At 43.5% G+C, this 17,029-nt stretch overlaps 1 protein-coding gene across 2 annotated transcripts in view; it reads right to left on the reverse strand.

The window, feature by feature from the left end:
- Positions 1-1,869: 1,869 nt before the first annotated feature.
- LOC142140036 (odorant receptor 131-2-like) overlaps positions 1,870-17,029 on the reverse strand; it is a 32,119-nt gene continuing 16,959 nt past the window's right edge. For both annotated transcript variants that reach the window (XM_075197898.1, XM_075197899.1), the window contains one exon: positions 1,870-3,066. In XM_075197898.1, coding sequence (XP_075053999.1) covers positions 2,119-3,042 — 924 coding nt within the window. In that variant the 5' untranslated portion in view covers positions 3,043-3,066 and the 3' untranslated portion in view covers positions 1,870-2,118. The remainder of the gene's footprint in view (positions 3,067-17,029) is intronic.

Consider the following 17,029-nt stretch of genomic DNA (forward strand, 5'->3'; position numbering starts at 1 on the left):
ATATGATTGCAAATTAAATATCCGTTGTTTTGAAATACTACACCATATGGTACATTATCTTGTTTCCCCATATCTGATGATATGTTTAAGAGTTATTTAGTGCCTCTTAATCTATTTTAAAATTCCATAATCTCAGGTGGTCACAGAGCCCCTTCAGGCAGCCATTACTCTTACACATCTATTAATTGATAATTGATTATCCACAAAGGACCTATTAGTTATCACTTTCAACCCACTTACTAAACATTTTACAAGTGTTTTTTTTAAATTCCCGCTTTCTAGTCTACTCACACACCAAAGGGAGGGCAGACAGCGATCCAGCGAGTAATCAGAGCTAAAGCAGAGATCAGAACCAAACCAAACAAACTAACAGCACCTACAATCGACACGCAAGCATAGAGCTTCCGGCACTATAAAGTACAGGGAGACAATCAGGAGGCTTCTAACAAGCCGTATGCACTCCATTGCTGTATCAGACTCTTCCTCAGCCTCCAGTTCTTCAAATGCTCCTTCAAAACTCATCTGTTCACCAAAGCCTACCAGTCCACTGCCTATTATCCCCCCTCCTTCTTCGCTCTACAAATCACCCTCTTGATCTTCCACATGAGCTTGCCCTCTTTGCTATTTTTGCCTCCCTGCCCTCTGCTTCCCACTCCTACCTCATCACCTTTGGCTACCCTTGACATCCTTTTACTTGCCTGGGAGAGGTGGACATCAACATAGCAACCACATGTGCTGCGCCCACAGCTGAGCCAGCCAGCACTGATGCAGATAATGAACATGTTTAAGTAGAGTAAAAGCAGGAAACGCTCCATATATATAGATTATACTAGCGCTAATCATTACCTTTTTTATACACACATTATCCATTATATGTAGTAAGTATAAGCGTGCTTCAAACTGAAGTCAGGCAACCCACTGTCGGGTATCTGTGACGTCAGAAATGACGTCACATTCCCCTGACGTACGTTTCGCTTAGTGCTTTCTCGCTTAAGCGAAACGTACGTTGGGGGAATGTGACATCATTTCTGACGTCACAGATACCCAACAGTGGTGTCTGACTCCGGCATATCTTGATTATAATAAGAGGCGCAGATGTGGGATATGAAACACGCTAATAGAGTGGGACAATATCATGGAATATATCTTGTCAGTCTAGGGTGAAGGGTGTTACTATATATATATATATATATATATATATATATATATATATATATCACCCGAGCTCTGGAAGTGAAAATAATCCCATAAGTGCAGCCCTGAACTAGCTTACAACCATATTATGGGGAAATTATTAGTTCCAATACATTATGTGTATGTATGATTAAGGCACAATTTAGAAATAATCATAAGCTTCTCAGGTACATATTGACAATTTGAGACATATAGATATGGGCAATTTTTGTCTAAAGTGGATTCTGATATTTTATATCAGCCAATCCCTGTAAAGAAGAGTAACCTAATAAGTGCCGTCAGTAAGGACTCCTTAACATTTATATATTGAACTTTCTAACCTGGAGTTAGGACTGACTTGTATGTATGTGCCCAGTGATAACTTTGGTATCTTCCATTAATAGATGCAATTTAAGTTGCAGGGACTCTGTTTGTAGTTATTTATGAACAATTAACTCAATAATCTACAATGATATAAGATACTCATTAGGATTTCATCACTATTTGGAATTTGATACATACCATGATATATTATAAGGTACTTATATGATTGAGTTTTACTCTCATTATAGATATTTACGCTACTGTAGGGTATCATATTTCTTGATTTTAACACACAACACACATACATACATTTTTATTCTTTATTTCACTTCTTGTCTGATTGTATTTTAAAATAATCCAATAAAATAAAACTTTTATATTACAATGAATTGTTTATTTGGGGGGACTGGAGTGCCTCTTTTGTTCTTTCTCTATTGTTTCTTTTATACCCGCTAACATATAAGAGTTCACCCTATCTATGTACGAAGATGATATTAATTCATTAGTAATAGATGAAAGTCCTATATCTCTGTGTGACCACAACCTTATATTTATTGTAGTATTTATTCATTTATTTTATTTTACATTACTTTATGACATATCTTCCCAATCCCCTGTGTATCATTTTACAGTCGAGAACCTCCCGGATGAGCACACATTTCTAATATGTTTACCAAGTACTTCATCTCTAATCCCATAAATTAATGGACTGATAAATCTGGGAAGACACATAAACAGGAAGAAGTTAATTATTGGCATATAGAGAAAATATGGTATGATATATTTTTCAGTGTATGAAGATGTGAAAGACAACATACATAACATGAGCTGAAACGCGTGGAGCAAGACAGTTTTTCCAGCCTTAGAAGCAGATTTCCCAGAGCCAATCCTCCGAGCTACCAGCATAACTTTCAGGTATGTGTAGGCGATTATCAGTCCAACAATGGTAAAGCTAATTATGATGGTTATTGTTTTTATAACTACTTGTAATTCATTTACTATTAATAATGCCCAGTTGCAGATGATATTGATTGAAAAGATACGTTTTTCTACGTTAAAGCAAAATGTAATAAAATCTGCAAGCTGTGGAATGAGCCCCACTGTCCACATGAATGCAATGGCAGCACTAGACCTCTGTGCTGTGCACAACTGTGCATGTCTTAATGGGTGGCAAATGGCTGCGTAGCGTTCCAAAGACATGACCGCCAAATTGTAAGGAGTAATCCTAAATGCACAGGTGGAGAAACTGAGAAGTGTATAGCAGATTGGCAGAGGCAGATATATAAAATACACAGAAGAGATAAAGAGAAACAATGAAATAACTAGATATGCTAGATCATTAACCAGCATGTGGATAAACAGCTTATAGCGAGGATTCTCCTGGACATGAGGAATCGTGAAGAAGGCATTCAGTATAACAGCCATGAAGTACAAGAAGATGCAAAACATGAGGAGCACTAATATGAAATAAATCGTCCTTACAACCTCTTTGGTTACATTGTCATGTGCAGTCATGTTGCTGTCGAGCTGGATAGAGTTCGCCATTGAGTCCAATAATTAGATTTGCATCTTAAAGTAGAAAAAATAAACATGGAATTGGTCAACATGAAACTTCTCACAAATCTATTGATTTATATTAGACAAGTAATCATATAGTAACTAGGGATGTGCACCGGCGACTTTTGGTGTCTCGTGTTTTGTGTTTTGGATTCGGATTTTCGTGATGTTTTGGGTTCGGATTTGTTTCGCAAAACACCTGCCGAAAGGTTTTGGTTCGGATTTAAGGTTTTGGATTCGGATTTTTTTTGAAAAAAGCATAAAAAGTTCAAAAATCAAGTTTTTGGGCTTATTTTCACTCCCACGCTATTATTAACCTCAATAACATTCAATAACAATCATTTCCACTAATTTACAGTGTATTCTGAACACATCACAATATTGTTATTAGTCCAAAACGTTGCAACGAGGTATCTTTCTGGACTGCATAGTGGAGTGGTCCCCACAATATAATAAGAAAACCATCAACTGGTCTTAATCACACCAAAAAATGTACCTGGACTGCGTAGAGGAGTGGGTCACCACAATATAAATTAAAAACCCTGAACTTGTATGATTCGCACCAATAAATGTATCTGGACTGCGTAGAGGAGTGGTCACCACAATATAATAAGAAAACCATCAACTGGTATGAATCGCACCAGAAAATGTACCTGGACTGCGTAGAGGAGTGGTCACCACAATATAATTTAAAAACCCTGAACTTGTATGAATCGCACCAAAAAATGTACCTGGACTGCGTAGAGGAGTGGGTCACCACAATATAATTTAAAAACCCTGAACTTGTATGATTCGCACCAATAAATGTATCTGGACTGCGTAGAGGAGTGGTCACCACAATATAATAAGAAAACCATCAACTGGTATGAATCGCACCAATAAATGTATCTGGATTGCGTAGAGGAGTGGTCACCACAATATAATAAGAAAATCATCAACTGGTATGAATTGCACCAATAAATGTATCTGGACTGCGTAGAGGAGTGGTCACCACAATATAATTAATAAAAAACCCTGCGTAGTGGGGTGGCCCCGATACTAAATTTGATACCAGGGCCACAATATAATAAATACACCCTCAACTGGTCAGAATTCCACCAAACAAGTATCTGGACTGCGTAGTGGGGTGGCCCCGGTACTAAATTTGGTACCGGGGCCACAATACCTCCTCCAAGTTCCAAGTGTAGTGTTTATAACATATTAACACTACACTAATTCTAGCACGTCAATACCTCTTGTTTTAAATAATGACAGGGCATTTAACTTTTGATTTAATTTTTTGAATTTGTTGACATTTTCTTTTACTTTTTGAACATGGCAAACGACTGTTGAATGGTCACATAATGCCAAAAAAAGAGTTGCAAGATGGAATTGTCCTTGGGCCCTCCCACCCACGCTTATGTTGTTGAAATAGGACATGCACACTTTAACAAACAAATCATTTCAGCGACAGGGCCTACCAAACAACTGTGGCTGAAATGATTGGTTTGTTTGGGCCCCCACACCAAAAAAACAATTCATCTCTCCCTGTACAAACTAAACAGGCTCTACTGAGGAAAGATGTCGTCCTCATCCTCAACCTCTGATTCCTCTCCCCCTACAGTGTGTACTTCCTCCTCCTCACACATTATCAATTCGTCCCCGCTGGACTCCACAACCACAGGTCCCTCTGTAGTATCTGGAGGGCAGTGCTGTACTTCATTGAGGAATTGATTATTCATTTTTATAAACATCATTTTTTCAACGTTGTGAGGAAGCAACCTCCTTCGCCGCTCACTGACCAGGTTCCCCGCTGCACTAAAAACTCTTTCCGAGTACACACTGGAGGGGGGACAACTCAGGTAAAATAGAGCCAGTTTGTACAGGGGCTTCCAAACTGCCTTTTTTTCCTGCCAGTAACAATATGGACTGTCTGACATGTCTATTTGGATGGTGTCAGCAAAATAATCCTCCACCATTTTTTCAATTGTGACAGCATCCAATGCAGCAACATTAGACATGTCTGCAATGGTTGGCAGGTCCTTCAGTCCGGACCAGATGTTATCAGCATCCCCGCCAGCGGCTCTTTTAGGAAAACTGAGCTTTTTCCTCGCAGCCATAGATGTGGAAGAAAATGAGGGTGGAGCTGTTGGCATGTCACGGTCCTCTTCAGAGGACAATCTCCTGACCAGACGGTCTTTGCACCGCTGTAGACGTGTGTCCGCCGGAAACAGAGACACAACATACGCTTTAAACCGAGGATCGAGCACGGTGGCTAGAATGTATTCCTCTGACTTTAAAAGAGTGACCACCCTCGGATCCTGGCAAAGCGTACGAAGGGCTACATCCACAAGAGCTACATGCTTGGTGTAATCGCAATGGTTTACCAGCTCCTCTCTCACTTTCTCCAGCTGCTTCTGCAACAGCCTGATCAGGGGAATAACCTGACTCAAGCTGGCAGTGTCGGAACTGACTTCTCGTGTGGCAAGTTCAAACGGCTGGAGAACCTTGCACAACACGGAAATCAGTCTTCACTGCGCTTGACTCAGGCGCATCCACACTCCTTTGCATATGTCGTAGGTGGCTGTGTAGGCCTGAATGGCCTTTTGCTGCTCCTCCATCCTCTGCAACATATAGAGGGTGGAGTTCCAGTGCGTCACAACCTCTTGTTTGAGGTGATGGCAGGGCAGGTTCATGCTTTTTTGATGTGCCTCCAGTCTGCGGTAGGCACTGGCTGAATGCCGAAAGTGTCCAGCAATTTTGCGCGCCACCGCAAGCATCTCCTGCACACCCCTGTCACTCTTGAGGTAATGCTGCACCACCAAATTAATGGTGTGGGCAAATCGTGGGACGTGCTGGAAATTGCCCATATTTAATGCCCGCACAATGTTACTGGCATTGTCTGACACCACAAATCCCCATGAGAGTCTAAGTGGGGTAAGCCACTGGGAGATAATTTCCCTCAGTTTCTCTAATATGTTGTCAGCGTTGTGCCTTATTAAAGCCTGTAATACACAATGTTGCCTGCCTTTGCACGAGCAGCCATTTTGTAGATGCTGCTACTGATGCAGCTGTTGCGGAAGGGGATGCATCTACCCAGTGGGCTGTCACAGTCATATAGTCCTTCGTTTGCCCAGAACCACTTGTCCACATGTCCGTGGTTAAGTGGACAGTGGGTACTACCGCATTTTTTAGAGCACTGAGGACACTTGATCGTACTTCTCTGTACATTTTTGGTATCGCCTGCCTAGTGAAGTGGAATCTCGACGGGATTTGGTACCGGGGACACAATACCTCCATCAACCCTCTAAATCCCACTCCACTGATGGCGGACACCGGGCGCACGTCTAACACCAACATTGCAGTTACAGCCGCAGTTATACGCTTTGCAATAGGGTGACTACTATCGTATTTTGTGGTCATGGCAAACGACTGTTGGACGGTCAATTGTTTTGTGAAAGACTTAGCGGTCTTACGACTTCCCCTCTGGGAAGATGACCGACTAACAGCAGCAACAGCAGCAGTGGCAGTAGTAGGCGTACCGCTGCAGGATTCCTCGGATGAATCCCGTATTGGAGAGGACTCAGTCTGGCTGCTGACTTGGGCTGCAGGACTGAATCTGATGGAGATCGTGGAGGAAGTTGACGAGGAGGGTGTTGCTGGTGTGTATCCAACTGGACCACGGGATTTAGGTGTCCCTGTACCGATGACGGTCCTAGCCCCAGTTCCTGAACTAACCACTGAACTATGAAGGTTATTCAGGTGACGTATAAGGGAGGATGTCCCTAGGTGGGCAAGATCCTTACCCCTGCTTATTTGAGCTTTACATAAGCTACATATGGCCATACATTGGTTGTCCGGATTTGGATAAAAATAACTCCAGACCGAAGAGGTGCATTTTTTGGTCTTCTGACCAGGCATGACGATGGGCTTTTTCATCCCATGGACATCAGCTGTTTCCCCCCCTGGTGCCTCATTTTCAATAACCACATCACCATCCTCATCATCAAGTTCCTCCACAGCGCCAGCTACATCATCAATAGCCTCCTCCCGAGCCACCTCTTCCCGTACAGTGATGGGAAGGTCAGGCTTGACAACCACCAACACCCTTGGACTCGCCTTGGGGATTTGTGATAATTTCTCTTTAGAAGGCAGAGTTGTTTGCTGTTTTGTTGCTGACAGCATAACTCTCTTCAATTTTCTGTAGGGGGGGGGAAGAGGAGGGCTAAGATCCTTGGGTGAAGATGGACCACTAGTCATGAACACGGGCCAGGGCCTAAGCCATTCCTTGCCACTACGTGTCGTAAATGGCATATTGCCAACTTTACGTTTCTCCTCAGATGATTTTAAGTTTCTCTTTTTGCTATTTTTTGAGAACTTGGGCTTTTTGGATTTTACATGCTCTGTACTAGGAGATTGGGCATCGGGCTTGGAAGACGACGTTGATGGCATTTCATCGTCTATGTCATGACAAGTGGCAGCAGCTTCAGCATTAGGAGGAAGTGGGTCTTGATCTTTCCCTACTTTATCCTCCAAATGTTTGCTCTCCATTATATGTAGCACAAGATACTGCAGAATGTGTGAACTTGGTAATATTGCAGTACCAATGGGCTTATACTGCAGGATTGGTTTTGCAAATTTTGTTGTAATTAAAAAAAATTATAAACATTTTTTTGTATTTTTTTAAAAACTTTTTTTTAATTTTTTAAACACTTGGGAATATTGGGGAAATAACTATGCCCTTAGAAGCACAGAGCACGGGACACAGGACCACTGGACTGAACAGGACACAGCACACAGGACCCAGCAGCACCACTGAACTCAAAATTGACAGAGCACAGCACACAGCACCACTGGACTGATACTGCAGAATGTGTGAACTTTGTAATATTGCAGCAGTACCACTGGACTTTTACTGCTGAATGTGTGAACTTGGTAATATTGCAGTACCAATGGGCTTATACTGCAGGATTGGTTTGGCAAATTTTGTTGTAATTAAAAAAAAATTTAATTTGTTTTTGGAAAAAAAATTTATAACTTTTTTTAAATTTTTTAAACACTTGGGAATATTGGGGAAATAACTATGCCCTTAGAAGCACAAAGCACAGGACACAGGACCACTGGACTGAACAGGACACAGCACAGGACCCAGCAGCACCACTGAATTTAAAATTGACAGAGCACAGCACACAGCACCACTGGACTGATACTGCAGAACACAGCACAGCACAGCACAGCACAGCACAGAACTAAACAGCACAGCACGATATCTACCAGGACAGAGGACCACCTAACACACCCTCCCTCTACCCTGATCAATGCCCGAGTGAAGATGGCGGCGACTAGCGGGGAATTTATAGGATCCGAGTATCGCGAGATCCGACAGCGGGATTATGACTCAGAGCCTCGCTCGGTTTCAGGTTTTCATTTGGCGCCAATACCCGGATCTGTCTCGGATCCGACTCGGATCGGCAATGTTCGGGTGGGCTCGGATTCAGGAAATCCGAGTGCGCTCATCTCTAATAGTAACGTTGTAATCAACCTACCTGCTTGTTACCTGGATATTTAATAAAAATAAATGTAAACAGATTGGAGTTCTGATTTTTTTTTATGGTGCAATATGTACTTCCACCAGGGCAAACACAGGATTTCTAGACGAGATTTCAAATGTTAGATTTTGACCTGGAACATGTGACCTGCTGGGTGGTCTGAAAACTGTGACAGTTATTTGCAGCCACATACATCAGTGCATCTTGCGGGGACCTCAATAACGGACTGCTGTGTTATTTCATTATTCATTTATCCTCACTTTGATTACAGCAAACATGCCAAGAGGCCGCCCTTGAGGACATCTACGTACTACTCTTTGGGTCCTATGGACCTGCAACGTGTGAACTGTGGTGCCCTACGCATTTTGGTAGAGGATACCATTTTTTACACTTCTGTCACAATGGAAAGGTTTTGCTGCCTGGTGTGGTTGTTCCACCATATTTAAGACAAAAACACTTAAATTACGTACTCATGCCCAGCAAAATAACTTTGATGGAAGAATTTATACATGTAATGCGGTGTATAAAGAAATTCTTATTCTACTTACTTTTTAACATAATGATTTATAATATAGTTGTTTATTCATTATACTCCATTGTTAACATTTCTACATGTAATGTAGTGTATAAAAATGTTTTTGAATTCTGTAAATAAAGTCATTTAGTCATCACATTTCAGTTTAATTTAAAGAGGTTACCACGGGGTTTGTCTAGTTAATACTATAATATATCAGATATAACTAGCGACATTAATACTACAATCCATCAGATATAACTAGTGACATTAATACTACATCCCTCAGATATAACTAGTGACATTAATACTACAATCTATCAGATATAACTAGTGACATGTCACGGCGCTTACCTGTGTCAGCGCCGCTCCTTCGTTCTGTACTGCCGCACTTCCGGGTAGGTCCCGGCGGCAGGTCAGCTGATCTGGGCGGGGAATTCAAACTCCTACTTCAGGACTGCTCTGACACACTGTAGGTGTCAGAGCAACGTGTTACCTGTATCTGGCTGCACTTCCTGTGCTTTGACTTCCCTGGTGTTCTCCTTTGTGACTGTTGATCTCTGTGTACCGAACCAGCTCTCCTTCAGACCATTCTACTGCCTAACCCCTGGTACTGCATAACGGACAGATCTCTGTGTACCGAACCAGCTATTCTCCAGACCATTCTACTGCCTAATCCCTGGTACTGCATAACGGACAGATCTCTGTGTACCGAACCAGCTATTCTCCAGACTATTCTTCTGCCTTATCCCTGGTACTGCATTAACGGACGGATCTCTGTGTACCGAACCGGCTATTCTGGACTACGCTTCTGCTCCTGGGGCTGTACCGTGGATTGACTCCTGCATTCCACCAGTCTCTACTCCAGACTACACCCTTCTGAGTATACTGTTAGTGACTTCAGTTATCTATTCTTCTGTGGATCTGACCGTGCCGCTACATGTCCATCTCATAGAACTCTCTCCTTACGTCAGTAGGCTAACTTGGGGGCCGCGACCTGCGGTTCTCCGGCAGCAAAACCCACCCTGCCTTGCGGCAGTTCTTGGAGAAAACCGGGAGGGCCGTTAGACTCCGCGCCCTAGGAAGGCCGGCGTAAATACTGACTAAGGTAACCTTGAAACCTAACAGTTTGCTCTGACCCATATATCTATCTGATGGACGGATCCGGGAACCCCTCAACCAGGGAGTTATTGGAACACTTAGCTACCCGGGTAGAGGAACAGGACAAGAACCAGGCACAGTTACTTCAGTTTCTTCAGAGCATGTCTGCTCGCCTGGACACACTGCAGGGGGCGGTGTCAGCTCAGGCAGTCCAGGCAGCGGTACCTGATCCACCACCGATTCCCCCTCAACCTGCTCCTGCCCAGGGGGGTGGTGCCGCTCCTCTCCCGGTGAATTCCCAACTTCGCATCCCTAATCCTCCGAAATTCGATGGGGACCCCAAGGCCTGCCGTGGATTTTTAAATCAGTGTGATATCCAGTTCGAACTCCAGCCAGGGAACTTCCCTACTGAAAAAGCTAAAGTAGCGTATATTATTTCATTACTTACCGGTCAAGCTCTTGCCTGGGCATCTCCCCTATGGGAACACAATGATCCTTCGCTACATAACTGTTCCACCTTCCTGGAGGCTTTCAGACATGTCTTTGATGAACCAGGAAGAGTTTCCAGCGCTGCCTCTGGCATCCTTCGTCTGCGTCAAGGCTCTATGACCATAGGCCAGTATGCTCTTCAATTTCGCACTATGGCGGCTGAGTTACGTTGGAATAATGAGGCCCTGGTAGCAACCTTCTGGCAGGGTTTGACCGACCGCATTAAAGACGAATTGGCAGGTCGTGAACTTCCAACTTCTCTGGATGCTTTGGTCTCTCTATGTAACCAGATTGACATTAGATTCCGTGAGCGCTCTCAGGAGAAAGAGAGTTCTCGTCGTTCTCCTTTTCGTCTGGTCCCACGTTTTCAGAGTCCGGTGATGTCTGAGGAAGAGCCCATGCAGTTGGGAAGAGCTCGCCTTTCTCAAGAAGAGAGGGAAAGACGGTTCAAAAATCGTTTATGTCTCTACTGCGGAGAACCTGGTCATTTGCTAAACAATTGTCTTAAGCGTCCGGGAAACGACCGAACCTAACTAACGATGGAGAGGCCAAGTTAGGTGTACGTATTTCCTCTCCTGTTGATTCTAGTTTTTCTATTCAGGTTCTGTTACAATCCTTTGACAAACAGCTTTCTCTTCCAGCACTCATTGACTCCGGAGCAGCAGGGAATTTCATAAGAGCTGACATAGTGGAGAAGTTGTCCTTACCTACCCTTCCCCTGGATCCCCCGATTGCTATCACAGCCATTGATGGAAATCGCATTAGTGGAGGATCACTCAAGAAACGTACCATCAAGCTCTCTCTTCGCATAGGAGCCCTGCATACTGAATCTATTTCCTTGTTGGTCATTCCAGAGGCTATTAATCCTCTCATTCTTGGTCTTCCGTGGCTCCAACTTCATTCCCCTACATTAGATTGGCATAAGCCAGAAGTTCTTGCCTGGGGTCCGGCCTGTCATTCTCGTTGCCTTCCCAGAATCAATAAGTTCACCAAGAATGAAGCTGCATCATTATTTAAGTCCACTGGTATTCCTCTCCAATACCGTTCATTCTCGGATGTGTTTTGCGAAAAGGAGGCCTCCAAATTACCTCCCCATAGACCATGGGATTGTTCTATTGAGCTTTTACCCGACAAAATACCACCCAGAGGACGCGTTTTTTCGCTATCACTACCAGAGTCCAACTCCATGTCTAAATACATAGAAGAGAACCTAGAAAGAGGCTTTATTCGAAAATCATCCTCCCCTGCAGGGGCCGGCTTTTTCTTCGTTAAAAAGAAAGACGGGGGTCTACGTCCATGTATAGATTATCGTGGGCTGAATGCCATTACTGTGAAGAACAAGTACCCGTTACCATTGATTTCAGAGCTATTTGATAGAATAAAAGGCGCAGTTATTTTTTCCAAATTAGACTTGAAGGGTGCCTACAATTTGATCCGTATTAAACAAGGGGATGAATGGAAAACTGCGTTCAATACCCATGATGGACACTTTGAATATTTAGTTATGCCCTTCGGGTTATGTAATGCCCCCGCAGTGTTTCAAAACTTCATCAACGAAATTTTTCAAGATTTTCTCTACCAGTTCGTGGTGATTTACCTGGATGATATCCTGATATTCTCTCCTGACATCGTGTTGCATCGCCATCATGTTTCCTTGGTGCTTGAACGCCTTCGGGTACATCAACTGTTTTGTAATTTGGATAAATGCATCTTTGAAAAAAGTCATATTCCCTTTCTTGGACACGTGATCTCTGGATCTGGGCTATGCATGGATTCCGAGAAAGTAAAGGCAGTTTCTGAATGGCCTCAGCCGATAGGTCTGAAAGCAATCCAACGTTTCATAGGCTTTGCCAATTACTATCGGCATTTTATTAAAGGCTTTTCTTCAGTGATCGCACCCATTACTGCACTAACTAAGAAAGCTATCAATACTAAACTTTGGCCTCCTGAGGCAGAAAAGGCCTTCTCTTCCCTAAAGAAAGCATTCACGAGAGCTCCTATCCTCCATCAACCAGATCCTACCTTTCCTTTCTTTCTGGAGGTCGATGCATCCTCTGTGGGAGTGGGGGCTATCTTGTCACAGAAGGACTCTGGTGGAAGATTATCTCCTTGTGGTTTCTTTTCCCGTAAACTTTCTGTTGCCGAGAAGAATTATGGCATCGGAGATAGGGAACTCCTGGCCATCAAATTAGCCTTAGAAGCATGGAGACATCATTTGGAAGGAGCTAGGTTTCCTATCACGATTTTTACAGATAACAAGAACCTTCTATATTTACAAACAGCTTCTTGTTTAAACCCTCGGCAAGCCAGATGGTCCCTGTTTTTCTCCCGGTTTGATATGATCATCACCTTTAGAACAGGATCTAAGAACAAGAAAGCGGATGCTCTTTCCCGATCCTTTGATGCCACTGATACTATAGAGGATACTCCTAGACCCATCCTGGGCTCGAAATGTATACTGGCCACCACCCCTGCTCATCTAGTGATTCCTTCCGGGAAGACCTTTGTTTCTTCTCATCTTCGATCAAGACTCCTCAAGTGGGCTCACGCCTCTCGGTTCTCTGGTCATGCTGGGATCAAGAAGACTCTGGATTTTGTCTCCCGTAATTACTGGTGGCCATCTATTCACTCTGATGTTCGGGAGTTCGTTACGGCTTGTTCCACCTGCGCTCAGAACAAAGTACCTCGGCAAGCCTCCTATGGATTGTTACAGCCTTTACCCATTCCGGATCGTCCATGGAGTCATCTCTCCATGGACTTTATCACTGATTTACCCTCTTCAAGAGGCTTTTCCGTGGTTTGGGTAGTCACAGACCGTTTCTCACGGGCTGCTCATTTCGTACCTCTAAAAGGCCTTCCATCTGCTCCGGTGCTGGCACAACTTTTTATAAAGGAAATATTCCGTCTCCATGGTTGCCCAGAGGTCATCGTTTCAGACCGTGGAACACAGTTTGTTGCAAGATTTTGGAGAGCCTTTTCTCGTGTTTGTGGAATCAAACTGAATTTTTCCTCTGCATACCACCCCCAAAGCAATGGTCTAACTGAGAGGACTAATCAAGAGCTCGAAAAATTCCTCAGATGCTTCATTTCAGCTAAACATGACGACTGGGTTGATTTGTTACCTTGGGCAGAATTTGCTCACAATAATAATTCTCATGACTCTACATTGGTTTCCCCTTTTTTTGCTCTCCAAGGCTTTCATCCTAGAGTTCCTCCTTTAATGATTTGCCTACATCCGGAATTCCTGCTGTAGATTCCATGTGGTCAGACTTCTCGTCCAGGTGGGGTATAATCAAACGTAACCTACCTCACGCCACTGCCACCAGCAAAAAGGCGTTTGATAAGAAAAGAAGACCTTCCCCATTACTTTCTCCTGGCGATAAGGTATGGCTATCTACGCGGAACCTTCGCCTGTTGGTTCCTTCTAGGAAATTCGCTCCCCGTTTCATTGGACCCTTCAAGATCTTGGAAGTTATTAATCCAGTAGCTTTCAGATTAAAGTTGCCTCCTACCTTAAGGATTCCCAACGTGTTTCACATTTCCCTCCTCAAGCCACTTGTCATTAATAAATTTTCCTCTTCCAAGAGACCTCCTGCCGCTGTCTCTATGCAAGATCATGAATTCGAGGTCAAGGAAATTCTAAATTCTCGCATTTCCAGAGGTTCTCTACAATTCTTGGTTGATTGGAAAGGCTACGGACCAGAGGAGCGTTCATGGATTCCGGCACGTGATCTACATGCTCCAGTACTGTTAAGAAAATTCCATGCCAAATTCCCTCAGAAACCTTATAGGCTGTCCGGTGGCCATCCCTAATGGGGGGGGGGGGGTACTGTCATGGCGCTTACCTGTGTCAGCGCCGCTCCATCGTTCTGTACTGCCGCACTTCCGGGTAGGTCCCGGCAGCAGGTCAGCTGATCTGGGCGGGGAATTCAAACTCCTACTTCAGGACTGCTCTGACACACTGTAGGTGTCAGAGCAACGTGTTACCTGTATCTGGCTGCACTTCCTGTGCTTTGACTTCCCTGGTGTTCTCCTTTGTGACTGTTGATCTCTGTGTACCGAACCAGCTCTCCTTCAGACCATTCTACTGCCTAACCCCTGGTACTGCATAACGGACAGATCTCTGTGTACCGAACCAGCTATTCTCCAGACCATTCTACTGCCTAATCCCTGGTACTGCATAACGGACAGATCTCTGTGTACCGAACCAGCTATTCTCCAGACTATTCTTCTGCCTTATCCCTGGTACTGCATTAACGGACGGATCTCTGAGTACCGAACCGGCTATTCTGGACTACGCTTCTGCTCCTGGGGCTGTACCGTGGATTGACTCCTGCATTCCACCAGTCTCTACTCCAGACTACACCCTTCTGAATATACGGTTAGTGACTTCAGTTATCTATTCTTCTGTGGATCTGACCATGCCGCTACATGTCCATCTCATAGAACTCTCTCCTTACGTCAGTAGGCTAACTTGGGGGCCGCGACCTGCGGTTCTCCGGCAGCAAAACCCACCCTGCCTTGCGGCGGTTCTTGGAGAAAACCGGGAGGGCCGTTAGACTCCGCGCCCTAGGAAGGCCGGCGTAAATACTGACTAAGGTAACCTTGAAACCTAACATGACATTATTACTACAATCCATCAGATATAACTAGTGATATTAATACTACAATCCATCAGCTATAACTAGTGACATTAATACTACATCCCTCAGATATAACTAGTGACATTAATACTACATCCCTCAGATATAACTAGTGACATTAATACTACAATCCATCAGATATAACTAGTGATATTAATACTACATCCCTCAGATATAACTAGTGATATTAATACTACATCCCTCAGATATAACTAGTGACATTAATACTACATCCCTCAGATATAACTAGTGACATTATTACTACATCCCTCAGATATAACTAGTGATATTAATACTACATCCCTCAGATATAACTAGTGACATTAATACTACAATCCATCAGATATAACTAGTGATATTAATACTACATCCCTCAGATATAACTAGTGACATTAATACTACATCCCTCAGATATAACTAGTGACATTATTACTACATCCCTCAGATATAACTAGTGATATTAATACTACATCCCTCAGATATAACTAGTGATATTAATACTACATACCTCAGATATAACTAGTGACATTAATACTACATCCCTCAGATATAACTAGTAGGGATGAGCGCGCTCGGATTTCTGAAATCCGAGCCCACCCGAACGTTGCGGATCCGAGTCGGATCCGAGACAGATCCGGGTATTGGCGCCAAATTCAAAAGTGAAACTGAGGCTCTGACTCATAATCCCGTTGTCGGATCTCGCGATACTCGGATCCTATAAATTCCCCGCTAGTCGCCGCCATCTTCACTCGGGCATTGATCAGGGTAGAGGGAGGGTGTGTTAGGTGGTCCTCTGTGCTGTTTAGTTCTGTGCTGTTTAGTTCTGTGCTGTTTAGTGCTGTGCTGTTTAGTGCTGTGCTGTGCTGTGCTGTGCTGTGTTCTGCAGTATCAGTCCAGTGGTGCTGTGTGCTGTGCTCTGTCCTTCTGAGGTCAGTGGTGCTGCTGGGTCCTGTGCTGTGTCCTGTTCAGTCCAGTGGTGCTGTGTCCTGTGCTCTGTGCTTCTAAGGGCATAGTTATTTCCCCAATATTCCCCTGTGTTTAAAAAAATAAAAAAAAGTTTTTTTTATAAAATACCAAAAACTACTTTAATATTTTTTAATTACCACAAAATTTTCACAACCAATCCTGCAGTATAAGCCCATTGGTACTGCAATATTACCAAGTTCACACATTCAGCAGTAAAAGTCCAGTGGTACTGCAATATTACAAAGTTTACACATTCTGCAGTATCAGTCCAGTGGTGCTGTGTCCTGTGCTCTGTCCTGCTGAGTTCCGTAGTGCTGCTGGGTCCTGTGCCGTGTCCTGTTCAGTCCAGTGGTGCTGTGTCCTGTGCTCTGTGCTTCTAAGGGCATAGTTATTTCCCCATTATTCCCAAGTTTGTAAAAAATAAAAAAAAAGTAAAAAAAAATAAAAAAATTAAAAAAAAAAAAAAATATATAATAATTATAACCAAATTTGCAAAACCAATCCAGCATTATAAGTCCATTGGTACTGCAATATTACCAAGTTCACACATTCAGCAGTAAAAGTCCAGTGGTACTGCAATATTACAAAGTTTACACATTCTGCAGTATCAGTCCAGTGGTGCTGTGTCCTGTGCTCTGTCCTGCTGAGTTCCGTAGTGCTGCTGGGTCCTGTGCCGTGTCCTGTTCAGTCCAGTGGTGCTGTGTCCTGTGCTCTGTGCTTCTAAGGGCATAGTT

Source organism: Mixophyes fleayi, chromosome 2 (genome assembly GCF_038048845.1).
Source record: "Mixophyes fleayi isolate aMixFle1 chromosome 2, aMixFle1.hap1, whole genome shotgun sequence".
Classification (NCBI taxonomy): Eukaryota; Metazoa; Chordata; class Amphibia; order Anura; family Limnodynastidae; genus Mixophyes; species Mixophyes fleayi.